Source organism: Drosophila serrata, unplaced genomic scaffold, assembly GCF_035046125.1.
Source record: "Drosophila serrata isolate PLE 108 unplaced genomic scaffold, ASM3504612v1 contig_302, whole genome shotgun sequence".
Taxonomy (NCBI): domain Eukaryota; kingdom Metazoa; phylum Arthropoda; class Insecta; order Diptera; family Drosophilidae; genus Drosophila; species Drosophila serrata.
This window is the reverse complement of record NW_028257200.1, coordinates 1,479,932-1,496,442: the sequence shown is the minus strand read 5'-3', so window position 1 is coordinate 1,496,442 and position 16,511 is coordinate 1,479,932. Positions and strand designations below refer to the sequence as shown.

General features: G+C 36.6%; 1 protein-coding gene across 2 annotated transcripts in view; it reads left to right on the top strand.

The window, feature by feature from the left end:
• Nucleotides 1-491: 491 nt before the first annotated feature.
• DIP-zeta (Dpr-interacting protein zeta) overlaps nt 492-16,511 on the top strand; it is a 28,866-nt gene continuing 12,846 nt past the window's right edge. The window contains exons 1-6 of one of the 2 annotated variants that reach the window (XM_086837386.1): nt 492-634; nt 6,121-6,775; nt 11,908-12,014; nt 14,172-14,388; nt 15,482-15,640; nt 15,714-15,842. In XM_086837386.1, the coding sequence (XP_086693512.1) occupies nt 6,448-6,775; nt 11,908-12,014; nt 14,172-14,388; nt 15,482-15,640; nt 15,714-15,842 (940 nt within the window). In that variant the 5' untranslated portion in view covers nt 492-634; nt 6,121-6,447. Of the gene's footprint in view, nt 779-6,120; nt 6,776-11,907; nt 12,015-14,171; nt 14,389-15,481; nt 15,641-15,713; nt 15,843-16,511 lie in introns of both variants that reach the window. The other variant, XM_086837387.1, reaches the window with a different exon arrangement.

Here is a 16,511-nt window from a genome sequence, read left to right as displayed (position 1 = left end):
AATTTCACCAGCTGCACAAGGGACAGAAATGTGTTTTGATTTTGGCTCTTAATTTGGCGTAATTCAATTATTTTTTAAACCAGCCCAAAATGAAGCCCAACCTCGAACCGGGTCATGGGTTCGACACCGAACAGCACTTGCAACTCGAACATGGTTGGGGCGGGGGGTGCTGGCATTTTGGTTGGTTTGAGTTGCCGGTGGAGTCTGTTAACATTTTTGTCGCGTGTTTTGCGGTCTGTTGTTGTGGTTGCGGTTGCACGCAAACTACAAGCCCCGGAACACACAGCATTCACACCGGCAGGCTGCCGACGACCGACAGCGGACGACGGGGCAACCAGCAACCAGCCAACAGCCAACAGCAGCAACAGCAACAACAACAACCAATGGGCCAGCATCCCCGTCCTTTGGTTGGCTCAAAACGAAGTGCTGCTTCGGCTCGCCTCGGCCTGTTATCACTCGGCCAACGCGGCGTATACGTAACAGCATTTTTCATTCGTTGGATTTTCTTTTCACCGGCGTTGTTGTTGTTGCTGCTGCTGGCGGAAGAGCCGGAGCCGGGCTCTGGGCGAGCGCCAAGTGGCGTCGGCAAAATCAGTTTCGCTACGGATTCTGCACGAAGCGGACGCGTTTAACGGTAAATTCGTCCTGATAACGTGAGTGAAGGATCTCCGGACCGGCAAAAAGTCGTCCTGCAGTGACTCAAAATGCGATCGGCAAATAAATAGAATCTTCTGACTGAATTCGAATGTAGTTTTCTTAAAAGTGTTTGTGCAGAAAGGTGGAGCAAATGATATGGTATAAAATATTGCGATATCATTTTTTTCTAAAAATAAATATGAACACTTGCAGTGCTTGCTTGCAATGTTCCTTAGAAAATAGGTTAAATGATTAGAATCATTTTAAAAGGAAAAGAAAAGCCTGAATTTTAATTCAAACTATTGTTTCCTATCTTCTTTTTTAAGAAACATAAATATGTATCAGTAAAATCTTATATGTAATTAAATAAAAAAAGTTCCTAAACTTAAGGAAATTATCTCAAAGCTCATTTTTAGGCATTTTTTTAATGTAAATTACTTGAATTATATGGAAAATGGTTAAAAGCGGTTTTATTTTACTTTTAAATTATTTTAATTTTTATAATCTGCAGACTTTTATTTATCACATCGTCAGGAATCGCCCTTTTATATTAATTAGTAAGCTTTGTTAATTATACTCTAAAAAAAATAGTATCAATAGATCAATAAAATGTTGTTCTTTAAATGTTAAGAAAAAAAAAAAAAAAAAATAACAAATTTTAAGTCTAGATTTTTTCAGTATTAGATTTAAAATTTTGAAAATTCAAAATTCAAATAATTTCTAAAACCAAAAGAGAAGGCCGCACATCTAATTTGAGATCGAAAGGCTTGGTTTTGTTTTAAAATATTCTGGAAATAGTAAGTGATATATATTGATTTTATAGAGTGCAGCCCAGATCTCTGATTATTCTTTACTTCTAACATTATTGTTTTCATTATTTATATAGTTAGCCATTAATGGCAATCGCATTTGTGTTCTAGGTAACATACAATTTTTCCAGAAGAAGAATTTGAAATTAGTTTAATTTCTGTAATGCACCTTGGTGTCAGGATTTCCAACTAATTCCCAAATAACTAAGAGCCATTTTAAGCTAAACCACAAGGACAATGAAGACACACACACACACACACAAGTTCGGACGTCACTTGTCAGGCACTCGAAATGGGTAAACAATTAACAGTTAACTCTGCTAATGCACATTTCATGCCAACAAAAAGTAAACAAACAGTGCCAACACGCACACAGAGACAACACTACTCAATCTCGGAAAAATCGCAAACAAACTTATAAGCGAATAAATGAATCCACCAGAGTTCACTTTTGGGACAACTGGCACAAAAAAAGAAGTTAACGAAAAAGGATAGTTCAGCAGGGGGTTTTCGGTGGCGATTGATAAAGGAGACTGCAGCAGCAAGCAACGCACAACAGGCAAACACAACCGAAACAGCAACGCAAATATAAACAAAGAATTTAGCTTAAAAATACATTAACCCACTGCAGCCATAGAAAGTGGGGACGGGGGGAGTGCAGGGGAAGTGGAGGGGAAAAGGGGGCGACCGACTGCTTGAAACTTGCATATGTAATGGAGTGTGGAAAACTCGGAGAGAGTGTGTGTGAGTACAGTGGAGCTAAGTAAAGGTGAAATTGTAACAGAAATTGTAACTATTTTTGATGCATTTCAAAAGATAAAATTTTGAACAAGTCGAGCTTGAAATATGTGATACTACAGTAAAGCATTTGATCTATAAACTCAATGTAATAATTAGAATTCTTTTATAAAAAATATAGATACATTACTCACACACATTATTTTATAAATCCATTCCCCATATTATATAGAAGTGGTAATATTAATTAAGCTTAGTAAGGGTGAAATTGTAACGGATATATTAACTATTTTTGATGCATTTCAAAAGATAAAATTTTGAACAAGTCGAGCTTGAAATATGTGATACTACTGTAAAGTATTTGATCTCTAAACTCAATGTAATAATTAAAAATCTATTATAAAAAATATAGATTCATTTACTCACGCACATTCTTTTATAAATCCATTTCCCACATAATATTGAAGCTTGAAATATGTGATACTACAGTAGAGCATTTGCTCTCTTAACTCAATGTAATAATTAAAAATCTATTATAAAAAATATAGATACATTCACTCATATATTTTCTTTTATAAATCCATTTCCCATACAATATAAAAGTGGTAATAATAATTTAAAATATAAATTTAAATACAATGAAGCTTAAGTGATGCTCTGCCACTCTGGTTTCCCTCTTAAGCAGTCTTCACTGCACCACAGAGCGGTTGTTTTGCATTCAGGCATCGATGCAGATCAATGGCAGGACTCAGGCTCTGGCAGAGCAAACAGAGTGAGTGGGTGGACGATGGGAACTCCATGTTGTCAGCTGTTCCAAAACTTTTTTGTCCTCCAACAGTTCAGGGCTTATTGGCTCTCTATTTATTTCCATCCCCTTTTGTAACCTTTTTTTCTATTCTGTTTCTGTTTTTGTGTGTTTGGATTTGGTTTGTCGTCTGCTGCAGCAACTTTACAAATTGTGCAGAGGAAAGCAAACAAAATTGTGAAAATATGAAGCTATAGATGATGATGATGATGATGGCAAAAATATGGATATTATTGGTGTGTTTCAGAGCTAGTGATCAAAAGTGAAAAACTACTGATGCATCAATTGAGTAAATATTTGCCTCTATACTACAAATTGTAGCATAGTTTTTGTTGAATTAAATTGTAAATTAAAAATACATTTTGTAATATAAACATACATTTTGTGTATTGAATTTAAAAAAGTTATCGAATTTTATCAAATATGATTATGCAATTTATAGTATTATATTTGCTTTAATTGTTAAAATTGCAAGTACTTTAGTTAAGTTAAAAACAAGAAAGGAAACTAACCTTATGAAGCCAAAGCTTATATACCTTTGCAGTTAGGAATTGAATTATAGGATTGAACCGAAAATCGATCAAAAAAAGTATTAAATATTCGCACTCATCGAGTCTTTATTTATAAATATTTTTATATGACAATTTTTCAACCATTCGATGTCTAAAAAATCTCATAACTAAGTCAAAAAGACATTCATTTTAATTTGGAAAGCTTTTCTAAGCTAGTTTTTATTAGGTTAATAAATCTTTTTAGTCCATTTTAAGTTTCAGAAAATTCAAATATTTGCCAATTTTTGATCATTTTAATGATGTAACCCCTTAAAAAATTTTTAAATTTTGAAAAAAATTAAAAAAAAATTCTTTTTTGAGCGAAAAAATTATAATATAATAATACAATTTCTTTTGAAAGTCTTAAAATTTAATCATAGTTGTATTCATATAAAAATTATACTCATATCTTAAACACAAAATGTGCAAGCACAATAAACCCTCTTGGTTTCCATTTAAAAGACCTTGTTTTACTTGGTAATAAATATACTAAGCTGCCATTTTCCGCGCCTCCTATTCCATTTTCGGATATTTTAGGGAAAGGTGAAAGGTGAAAGCTGACAGTGTTTGGCGAAGGAATCGCCTATGGCCATAGACCACTCCACTTAAGCTGGGATGCCTGTCAAGGCTTATTATTGTTTGCTTTTCGCAATACCTTTTAAATAATTTTAAGCTCAGCTAAACATTAAATTGTCATCGTTTGCTTTCACAGACCACTGAAATCTCTATAATTAGCATAACTAGAAATTGTACAAAATTGAAAAGCTGTTTTTTAGCTTTCACATAGTATACTTTTTCTAAAGTTGCTCCAGTTATAAGCCAATTTGTTTTGGCAAAAGTTATCATTTACAAACAGGACAAGCTAAAAGCAAACACACACACACACTAAATAGCCTCATTAAAATTTAATTTCCTAGCATAAAAACAATGGAAAAACACAAGCACATACAGAACAAGTTGCTCCCTCCGAACAATTTATTAATTTAATTACAAACACTTTGCCAAACTCATAAAAAAGTGCATAAAATTTGTTGGACTTCTTGTTCTTGTTCTCGTTTTTGATGGTAAATCTGTTTTTGGTCTATGCCGAAAAAGCTTCATCATGTGTGAGTTGGGATGCTGGCAGAATTTGCTTAATTTCATAAGCGAGTCATAAGGGAAAAAGTTTTGTCCCTCCGTTTGCGAGTGTGTTTGCCAAGCTGCGTGCGGACCCCACAAAAAAAACTGAAGCTGAAGCTGAAGGCGACACGCTTAAAAGCCATAAAAAATAAAAATTGTTCAAGGGAAAGTTTCACATTGGATGGTTTGGCCAAGAAACAGGACCGAAAAAGAGCCAGGAACCGTAGGTTTTGGAAATATGAAACAATTTATTTTGGACTAGAACTTTAGATATCTATCTATCTATCTTAAATCTCAAATTGTCTTCTTGTTTTAAATTTAATTTAGTTTTATCTTGTAGTACCTACAAAAGAAAAAGATATGGTAGTAGTAATAATAAATTCAGAATTTCCTTATATCTTTCGAGTCACTGTATGCCAATCATAAAATGTTACATCTACTTCTCCTAGAGAAACTTAAGATATTACAACGTTGACAAAAAATAAAGTTGCAAAAGTATGAAATAAAGTCAGAAATGAGAGAAGACGAAACTTAAGATAAACAACAAATGGAAAGAGCATTTAAATTAATTGGCATAAACTTCGCTGTCTGCACATGTGTGGTAGAAACTCCTATCCTTAAACATTTTGCCAACTGTAGTGCCATTTATTTTTGAGAGCATTTTAGATAAGGGATTTTTATGTTTATGGAATCCGGTTGGGCCTTTCCCGGACTTTTAATTCGGTCTCAAGATAAACTATATAATGCTGGGACATTTATCAACCGGCCGCCAAAGGGCGCTCGAGTTCCTGGTTTCGAGGCAAATCTTTATGACTTTTCGGGTATTCCTTTCCTTTCTAGTGGCTTAAACTTTCCTGCAACACGTGCTACCGCCTACGCAAGGGGGCGTGGCATGCGGCTCTGTGGCATAATATTTTGCCAAACTTTATTGAATTCCCCAGCAAATCTGCATGGCATCTGTGTGCACGCGTTGAAAGTTACTAGACGGCAAACAATTGTTGGGGGAAATGGAAAACGGGGAAATGCAGTGCATTGAAAGCAAATTTATGGGCACCAAAGTCAAATGGAAAACTCGAGAATTAAGGCAGTTTTTCCTATCCCTTTTTTTACTCGCTGGCAGATGGAAAATGTATCACTACGAATGGAAAGTGGGGAAAAACTAGTCAAGGGGCTTTAAGAAGTTTTTAGGTAACTTTATCTTATAGATTTTATTAAATAAAGTAATTTGTTAGCTTTATTTTCATATTATTTGTCTTGCTATTATAATAGATTGTATTTGTTAGAAATAAATACTTTTTAAAACTGTTTCAATATGTTTAAAATTCACAAAACCATGATTTCCAAAACAATACCAGTTTAATCTTTAAGGATTTTTAAAAATATCACCAACCATTTCCAAAAATTCTTATGCAAAACCACTGCTGAGATAAAAACCAAACTCAAAGTTATCAATATTTACCAGCCTTTCATAAAATGCATTTACCACATTGGCACAGAATATCTCAAATGATTGCCCTACGGAAATAATCCCCGAAAAAAAAGAAACGCTAAAAACAAATATGAACATTTTCGTAAATGCCATCAGCGGAAAACTCCGATAACAAAGCCGTGTGAAAAGCGCCGAGTGAAAGCTGTAAAGCAAACAAACCTCGAGGCGGTCGAAAAAACTAGAGCGACAGAGGGGCGGCTAAAAGCGAGGAACCAGATCCGGGAGGATGCACTTTGGCCAGGAGACGAGGCCATCCTTGGGGCTCCTGGCTGTGGCTGAGTCGACCGCAACGGCAAGTTGATGTTGCCCCCGTCCTGGCATCTAATTGGGGCCCTCCTCGTGCTCGTGGCAACAGCGGGGGACTCCACCAACAAGATCATCCTGCCGCAGATACTCAACGGCAGCGGGGGCATCGGAGGCGGAGGCATCGCCGGGGGCAAGCATCCGTCCGGCTCCAAGACAGTGTTGGCGGGTTTCGGTGGTCCGGGAGCGGGAACGGGAACAGGAGCAGGAGCAGGAGCTGGCGGAGGAGCTGTGGTTGGCAGCGGCACCGCTAACACGGTGGTCGGAAGCAATGGCGTGATTGTTGCCGGCGGCGTGGCCAATGTGCCGACCTCGAATTTAAACAGTGAGTATCTCGCATTTTTCATCTAGATGAATATTGAGCTACAGTAATTGGACATACACTTTTATACAAGTTAACAATTTAAGTTAAGAGTGACAGAAAATCGCTAATGTATTCCTTAAAATTCTTAAAATTATTATAATATATGCATCATTTATACTTCCTTTTAAAATATCTAATTCTATAAATCGTTTTTAATGATATATAGCTATTCATTTGAATATTGTTTCATGCATAAATCAAACAACTTAAGAGGGATATATCGTTTTCTTCGATTTATGTTAGTTTTTATTTGGTTAACAAATCTGCATAGTCAATTTAAAATTTTAAAAACTTAAAATGACCGAAATTTGAATACAATTCGTTGTCTATTTTTTTATATGACAATTTTCTTTTATAAATAAAATTTTTAAAATCTCATAACTAAGCCAAAAATGCAATAATTTTAATTCGAAAAGCTTTCCTATGTTAGTTTTTAATAGGTTAACAAATCTGCATACTCTGTTTAAAACCTCAATTTTTTCACAATTTTCGAAAATTTTGACTATGTAACCCCTTATCTTTTTTTGAAAAAATCGAATAAATTATTTTTCTTTAAAATATAGCTAGATCGACTCTCCTTTTAATGCTGATCAAGAATATATGTATATGATTTATGGGGTAGGAAATGACTCATTTACAAGTTTTGAGCGAGGTAGAAAAAATGAACATATAGGAGATATTTTTATTAGGATATTTTTAGGTAGGTTTGTTTCTTTTCCTCCAGCTCTACTTTAAGATTCAAGGTTACCAATAACCCACTATGAACACAATTGTGTAGGGCTGTGTAAATACTCCATTCGCACTTTATCCCTAGTCGCGATTGCCTCTTGGCTGGCCTCTCAAAATGCTCAATAGCACACAGATATTTTGGTCTCGTAGTCGTCCCCATGCCCCCCAAAGCCAATCATATTTGCACTGACAAATAGCGGAAAGGAAGGGAAAACACAGGCATTTTGAAGGGAAAAGAGGAATGGCCAAACGGACTCCGCGGGGCATTAGTGATACACGGCTTTATGCCAAAAATTGAGGAGCCGCAGGAGTCAGAGCAAGAGCAACCCTGATAAATACTGTAATACACTTGGGGAAATTCACAGAATCCTTTTCTAAACTTTTAAAAATAAATTATAAATAAGAATATGATTTTGTTTTTATTATTTATGCATTGTTGTGTCAAACTAGAATTGAACTCAATTGAATTTAAATGCAATAAATGCAATACCTGACTACGAAAACGAAGCCTTTGAAAGGGAATTCTATAACCTTAATTGCATAGAAAATAAAGTTTTATTAACAATATTGTAGCTACATATTTCTTCATTCTCTTGTATGATATCTAGTGTAATATTTGAGGTATTGGTAAATAAAATCCTATAGTCATTATTCATAAAATGAATTGAAATTTCTCCAAGTATAAACACATTTCCGTGTGATGGTGAAAAGAAATCCAGAACGGTGACAGAGCCTCGGGGTTAACACGCCCCACCTCCACCTCCAATCTGCCACTCAACTCGTGGCAACCCATGAAAATGCCGGCTGTCATTGTTCTCAGGTGCAGCGGCAAAAACAACAGCAATATAGCCGCTCAACTGTGCGCAAAATTCATTCAGGCAACGCGATTTATGTCGCAACAGGCGACATCCACCGCATCATCCGCATCCTCAACTCAAACTCAGCTCCATCCTGCATCCTGCGTCCTGCATCCTGCATCCTGCGTCCTGCATCCTTGCATCCTCCGGGTTCCCTTCTGCAATCCCCCCAACCCAGCCAAATGGCCAATACGAGCATCATAGCCAGCGTGTTTTATGCATTGTGAGCTGTCAATTTATTCATGAGTCGAGCACCTTGACAGTGCCAGCAAAATTGCAATATCAACTTCAATTAAGTGTTGAATATTTACTTGAAGACAGCAGTAATATTTGCATGCATGGATGCATTGTTTGGGCTTCGTTTATGTATATTTAGTTAAAGTTTTGTTATTACAAGTATTTAAAGAGTACAAGAGAAGGAAAGATCATCATCAGACTAATTTAAATAGTATTCTCTGACCAAGAAGCCAACTAATAAAATTGTCTAGTATCATTTAAAGCAAATTATAAATGATTTATTGTTCATATTCTTCTGCCTTTTGGGAGAGTAAAACTATAAGATTATTATTAAAAAACTCTTATAAATATATTTCAAAGTGATTTATAAAAAAAGTCTATTACTTGAATTTTAATCATCCCTAATTCGGTTTCTCGGAAAACTGTCATCTCTATCAAGCTTCTCATTCATTCTGTTGTTTTTTGCTGCCCCTCCCCTGGGGGGCGTGCCTGCGTGGACTTTGGGAGGCGTGGGGGCGTGGCAGTGGATGGCTGAGACCTCAACAAAATTTATATGCAGACACGCGCTCTGGCGCGAAAATTGCAGCTGGATGAAATCCCATGATTATGCAGAGCATTTCCCCGCTCCTGGTGCCATTGCGTAAACGTTGAACGCTCGACTTGCAGCAAGGGGCAACAGTGTTTGCACTTTGCATCTCTTTTTTGTCACTATCCAATGCAATGATCACACACAGGAAGAAACAATAACAGGTAGCCACATGTAGCTAAGGTACATTATGAGTTATAAAGAAAGGTAAACCTAACAAAAATGTAAACCTAAAAATCGGAAGAACGTAGTGAGCGAAAGGATCAGGACCACTTGGGTGCCGATAAGCTACATTCTGATGCTTCAGATAAACACTTATAATATAATGCATATATGATAAAACTAAAAATTCATTTTTGTATTAATACCCATGAAGGGTACTATAAGTTTATTCAGGAGGTTTGAAGGCAGCGAAGAAGTCATTTGCGACCCTATAAATCACATAGATTCTTGATCAGCATCAACAGCCGAGTCGATGTAGGCATGACCGGTCAAAAAATACCTATTCAAACATTTTTAAATGTTTTTCAAAAAATGACAAGGGGTTACATCGTTAAAATTTTCAAACATGTGAAAAAATTGTATTTTTCGAATATTTTAAATTGAGTATGCAGATTTATTAACGTAATGAAAATTAACATAAGAAAGCTTTCCGATTTGAAATGAATGCTTTCTTTTGACAAAGTTATAGGTTGTTTAAACCTTCATTTGTCGAAATAATTGTAGATAAATATTCAATTCAAATATCAAATTTCCTATTTAATCTTATAATTCACTTAAAAAGTATAAGGGAATTTAATCTTGTACTTCCCGAAATTAGTTTCCTTTCTTTCTTATATAAATCAAAGAATCCATAAGTTAATAAATAAAATCAACTAATACAAAAATTAATGATTAGGTATGAAATCGAAAACATTTCATTAAACTAAGATTGAGTAGTTCTAAATCTTCAAATTTCTTTTTTACTCTTAACTGTTTCTAAACAAGATCTTATTGTAATTGTAAGTTTATTTAATCTCAGTGCACTTTGCAATGGGAAAAACAAAAGGATGGTAACTTTCGTCTAAATTTATGCAACTCTTGTGTTATTGTTTCATAATTAGTTAGGCCAGCAGCTGCCTGGTGTGAGGGTGGGGCTGTGAAAAACGGCCCCAAAGGCCGAGGGAGCTGGGTCACATTGTTTGCATGCCCCATGGTTACGTCGAGTCAACCGAATCGTATTGACTTGTGCACATTTCAATTCGGCAAATGTGTAACTCTATATGTTTGTCCAGCATATACACAGATGTCTGGCAGGCACACGGACATTATAAATAGCTAATTAAGCTAGAGCCAAACGCGATGCGATGCCGGGTTTGAAATCATTTCAGAAACGTGCAATTTTGTTGCCCAAATAGAAACGAGCTAATCATAAATTGTAATTAAAATTGGCACTTCAATAGAGCAAATACATACGAATCGAAATGAATCAATAAATCTGATCAGATATCAACTGAACACATTACCTTAACTAAAATACAAAAGTGAATATGTTGCATTTAATGTTTCCGTTTATGTAACCTTATATATATATTGAGCTTTTATATTTATGATTTAATAAATTGTAAAATTGGATATGGTTTACATACAAACAGTAAAGATTATTAAAAAATATGTAAGTTTGACTTATTAAAAATTAATGGGAGTAATGCCTTCATACCTATTGAGAAAACAAGGTATCATTAACTTTTAAAAACTGAACTATAGGCTTTAAAAAAATCAATATAATTTTGATTTCCCTGAATTGTTAATAGCTTTTATGTAGTACTTCAAGTACTGTGCGATTTGCATACGTAGTTGCAATGCTTATACAAAATTCTTTGACTGCTTGAACGCATGTTGACTTTATTGAAATTGTGTGATTTGTTATGCATAATTGTTGCCTTTTCAGGAATGCGATTAAATAATTGCAACTCAAACAGTTTAATTGAATTGCCAAAGCATTTCCGTGAGGCTATCAAGCTCAAAGCAAACATGAATTGAAAATCTATATTAAATATTTGCTTGACTCAACTAAATTAGCAGCTAAATGAATAAAGCTAAGTCACCGCCCCCCCTTTTTGTCCCCGACGGAGTATCAATATTTGTCTGAATAATAAAGAAAATGCTGTTCGGAGTTTTCACAGTTGCCTTCGTGCCACAATTTAAATGCATTTTCACAGGACACAGGTTCGGTCATTAAAAGTTTAATGAATTCTGTTGCATTTCCACATCGAGAGCTGGGGGGAAAAACCCGAGTTTAACTTGTTGATGTTGCAGGCAAATATTGAAGCGTGGAAATTCGGTATGCGAACATGTGTTTAATTATATTTGTTGTTCTCCGATTTTCCCCCTCCGGCATGGCCCTGGGAAAGCATCAGCAATAATGAGTCAACGCAGAAATCAATGAAATAATTATTTTGCACCCCCGAAAGCAATTTTTTGTGGCGCAGGGTCCACGAACATTTTCACAATTAATTCTGTGCGCATAATTGATTTTTACGCTTTATTTGATTATGCAAATTCATGGCTGGCATATTGACATAGAACTAAGTCAAATATGAATAAAACTGTATAAATATTTTATGCACTAAATTAAAATAAATTGCACTTCATCTCACTATTTGTATTGTTTTGGTTTTTCTCTTGTTTGCTGTTTTTTCTAGCTGTTGTCGAAGAACCCGAATTTACCGAATACATCGAAAATGTAACTGTACCTGCTGGACGTAACGTTAAACTGGGATGCTCCGTTAAAAATCTGGGATCTTATAAGGTAAGAAAAATGTATATACTATACTATACTATATAGCATAAGGATTAACGCTCTCTTAAAAAGAATCTTGTTATCAAAGGTTTTATGATCCCACTTTGTTATACCTTCAAGTTTACACTCCTTAGCCTCCAAAAATCACCCCAAACATACCCTATTTTATTGGCCATTTAATGCCAAGTGAGACTTCCCTGAAAAGTGCTGACATCGTGCTCCTCATTTAGTTTTTATGCATCATTAGCTGCTCCCTTTTGGCGGCAAAGGGAAATTAAAATAGAGCGAGGAGAGCGATAGGGCAGAAAAGATTGCGAAAGCAAAGGGAACGTGAAATGATTAATTAATTAAGCAGCTTGTAATGAGTGCTAATGATTTGATTACTTGGCATAAAAAAAGACTAGACTGGGCATGCATGCTAAATGAGCCGGCACCGCGGCGAACCATAAGTCAACTAATTAATTACCGAACCGCGCGGGTTGCACTGCATCCTTAAAATCAGGCATTCAGTCTTTTCTGTTTGGGACTCTTGATGGCAGAGAGCCATCGAAAGTCGGGCTTAAAGCAGATCATTATCAAATGCAAAGGCGGATTAAACTACTGCCACCGACTGGGGCATCATTAGGGAGCACTCAAAGTGCTAGATTCCGAGCTGAAGTGGCCATCATCGCAGGTCTTGTTAGCGGCCCCGGCTCCGAAAACCCATCCAATAGACTGCCGGAATGCAGGAAATAGAATCAAATTGAGGTGTAAATGAGAGCAACAAGAGGAAGTGCAGCAAGGCAAGGCTCCTCCCCTACCCTTTCGTCCTTCGTGGACGTGCGACGCATGCAAGTGTGTCCTGGGAATCTCTGGGCCAAAGGTAGAGCAACGAGAGACCTGGTTTAGCTTTAGTCTCGGATGGCATGTTTAAGTAGCTGGTCTGTAAGTAAGGCTTTCCCCTCCTCTCCCCCCTATATTGGCCTCATGTAATTCATAGCTTTCACCGCACACACACAGGACTGCAGGTCCTTTTCCTTTTTTGAACATCAGAGGAACTTGTAACCGGTTGCGTTTATTTTTATATGCGACACTATGATGCAATTTTCTCGCTTCCGCTCTCTGCCATTTTCCAAACACTTTTTTTTTCGCCTTCTCCTCCATTTTGACTGCTGATGCTGAGCTGTGAAATTGCTGGGTGTTCCATATACTACGTGTGTGTGTGCCAGTGACACAAAATAAAAGAAGGAGCGACTCTACGAGGATGTTATTAAAAAGTCCTGGTTTTTTTTAAAGTATCAGCCATGTCTGAAAGGTTACTAAATAGTAGTCAGAGGCTGAACAAAATGCTTACGAAGTAAAAGCAATTAGAGTGTTTTTACAAGCACAAACAGTACTTTAGAAGCTGATTAGCTTACATTTATTTACATATGTATATGATTTATTAAATTGTTCTTCAGGGCTTCCTAAACAAAATAAAATTGATATTAGGGATATTTAATTGAGATATAGGTATTAGATATTAAACTATCTGAATGGGGTATATCTGTACTGTCTTTTTCAGCTCTTGGTGCTCATTAAATGTCATTTTTATCGATCTTTAATTGCAAAGAGGATATAATATTTATAAACTTTCTAATTTCTTTTATTTTTTTTCATTTTATAAATACATTTTGTCAGACTTATGACAGCAACGTTAGCTGTTTCCTGTTTTATTTTTGAGCCTTTCCAGGGTATTATAATATTGTTCCGATTGGTCCAATCAAGTGAAAGTTTTCTCCGACCCTATAAATCATATATATTCTTGATCAGCATCAACAGGCGAGTCGATCTAGCTTTGTTCGGATAAAATTGAATTTTTAAAAAATTTGTACAATTTTATACGGGGTTACACCCTTAAAATTAAAAATTGAGTATATAGATTTATAAACCGAATAAAAACTAACAAAGAAAAGCTTCCCGAATTAAAATTAATGCATTTTTGGCTGGGTTATGATGAATATTACCCCTCTGATCTAAGTGCAAACTGCAAGTGTATTACAAAGTTCGGCTTCCCGATTCTAGTTTCCTTTCTGTTTTAATCTCATTGTAAGATGGCTCCTTACGCCTTTAAATATAATATTTAAACTTTATTTTGTTATGTTTAAAATATAAATACAATAAGTTAAAGGATATTTCCCTTTTCAGGTCGCCTGGATGCACTTTGAGCAATCCGCCATTTTGACCGTTCACAATCACGTGATCACGCGCAATCCTCGCATTAGTGTCACGCACGACAAGCACGACCGCCATCGCACCTGGTATCTTCATATAAACAACGTGCACGAGGAGGACAGGGGGAGGTATATGTGCCAGATCAACACTGTGACGGCCAAAACGCAGTTTGGCTACCTCAACGTAGTGGGTAAGTTCAGGCCATATTTGTGGGTGGGGATGGGGATGGGGGAAGCCTAATAAGGACGAAGTACTCCGAGGGATTCTCGACGGGGCTCACGAAAATCCTGTGCAAATACGCGGTGAATTAAAAAATAATTTATGTGCCTTAAAGCGGCGGACAAACATGGCAAAAACAATACGAAAAGGAGAAGGCCAACAGCAAAGTGGAGTCCAGAGAACGCGAGGCCGGGCCGGAGCCCGAAACGGAGCACAGTTCAGTGAATCCTTTGGCCAGGCGAAATTATTTTCCCTGCCTGGGCAAACAACAAACAAATTATTAAAAATGCATGCGAATGGGAGCGAGTGCGAGTGCTTTTTAATTAAAAAATGTGAGAAAAAGAAACGAAATTATATGCAGACAATCAAATGTATTTTTAGGCCCAAACCAAAAACCATAGAAGTTACCACTATATACATGCATATATGCCTCACTCAAAATTGTATCTAATAAATTTTAACCAAACTGGCTCGCTGCACGAAAGCACATCCCCAGCTAATTGGGTTAGCATAAAAATAAACACCTGTTTTTTGACCGATTATAATTGAATGAGCAAGGCTATAATAGGTTTTTCCAAATTAAATTGAAAATAAAAGTGCAAGCACATGCCATAGATGCACCTAACATATATATCCCATAAATTGCTCTTCAATTTGATCGAATAATGAGAAATTCAAAAATAATTGCTCGGCAACTGTTGGGCTCATATAAAAGCAATTTCCTGTTGCCAAACTAGAGAGTTTGCCATGTTTGGGTGGGGCCAAATATTTATCATGCATAAATACAAGAGCAGAGTTCAATTTTAAATGGTTGCTGACTTCATCTATTTAAGAGGATTATCGGTGTGCAACAGTTTAGCGGATATTGATGATTACACTAGCCAACATCGAGTAGTTCTGTGTTAAATAATAATATAAAATCATGAAACCTACAAAACTACATTAGAGATTAAGTGCCCTCTTGTAATATATATGCATGTCCTGCGGTTATTTTAAATATTAAATTCTGTAGTCTAGTGCTGTCACTCTTCTCGCTGATTTTCCAATTTTCCGCTTTTCCACAGTTCCCCCGAACATTGACGATTCGCTGAGCTCCAGCGATGTGATTGTGCGGGAGGGCGCCAACATATCGCTGAGGTGTCGGGCCAGTGGCAGTCCTCGCCCCATTATCAAATGGAAACGGGATGATAACTCCCGCATAGCCATCAATAAGAATCACATAGGTAAGTGCGATTGTCAGCTGGATGCAGTGCATCAATCATTTAACTTCGTCCTTGTCGATCAATCTCCACGCAGTGAACGAGTGGGAGGGCGACACCCTGGAGATCACTCGCATCTCGCGTCTGGACATGGGCGCCTATCTGTGCATCGCCTCCAACGGAGTGCCCCCCACGGTTTCCAAGCGCATCAAAGTCAGTGTGGACTGTAAGTATCCTTTCCCCAGATGTACCAGAAAATGATAAAGTGACACCCCCGTTGTCAGCCACGTTAACAGTTTTGTTAACCGTTCGATAACGTGTCCGTAAAGCTTGACTAAAATCTAAATACCATTTCTGTTGTTTTCCATTTTTTTTGTTGTTCCATTCGGTGGTGTTTCAGTTTATTTGCTGTTACGTGCAGACTGGATATTTTGTTTATCCGTTGAATTTGTCTAGCTTAAAGTTTGCTTTTATTTTGTAGACTTTTCGTAATTCGCTGCCACTCATAGTTAGTTCTATTTGGAAGCCGCGGATTAAAGTCGAACACTCGGGAAACGCTTTCTGCGTGTTATTGGATTAAACTTACTGAGGCTAAAAAATACTACAAAAAAGTAGTTTGAAATTTAACATACAGATTTCTTTTACTTCGAAAAGCATTAAAATTGTTCAGAGTTAAGCTGAGAACTATTGTTGGACCCTGAATCGATCTTTGCTGAAATCCATCCTTATAGCAATCCATATTTTCCACGAGCTCAAGCTTAAATTGATGCGAGTCCTGTCCAGTGGGGATAAAAAAAAAAACTCGCGAAAGCCCCACAAAGGACACCCACTGTGGCGACCTTTTGCAATCGGAAACACACTTGTAGCTCCTGCAGCTTGTGGCTTACACCAAAAC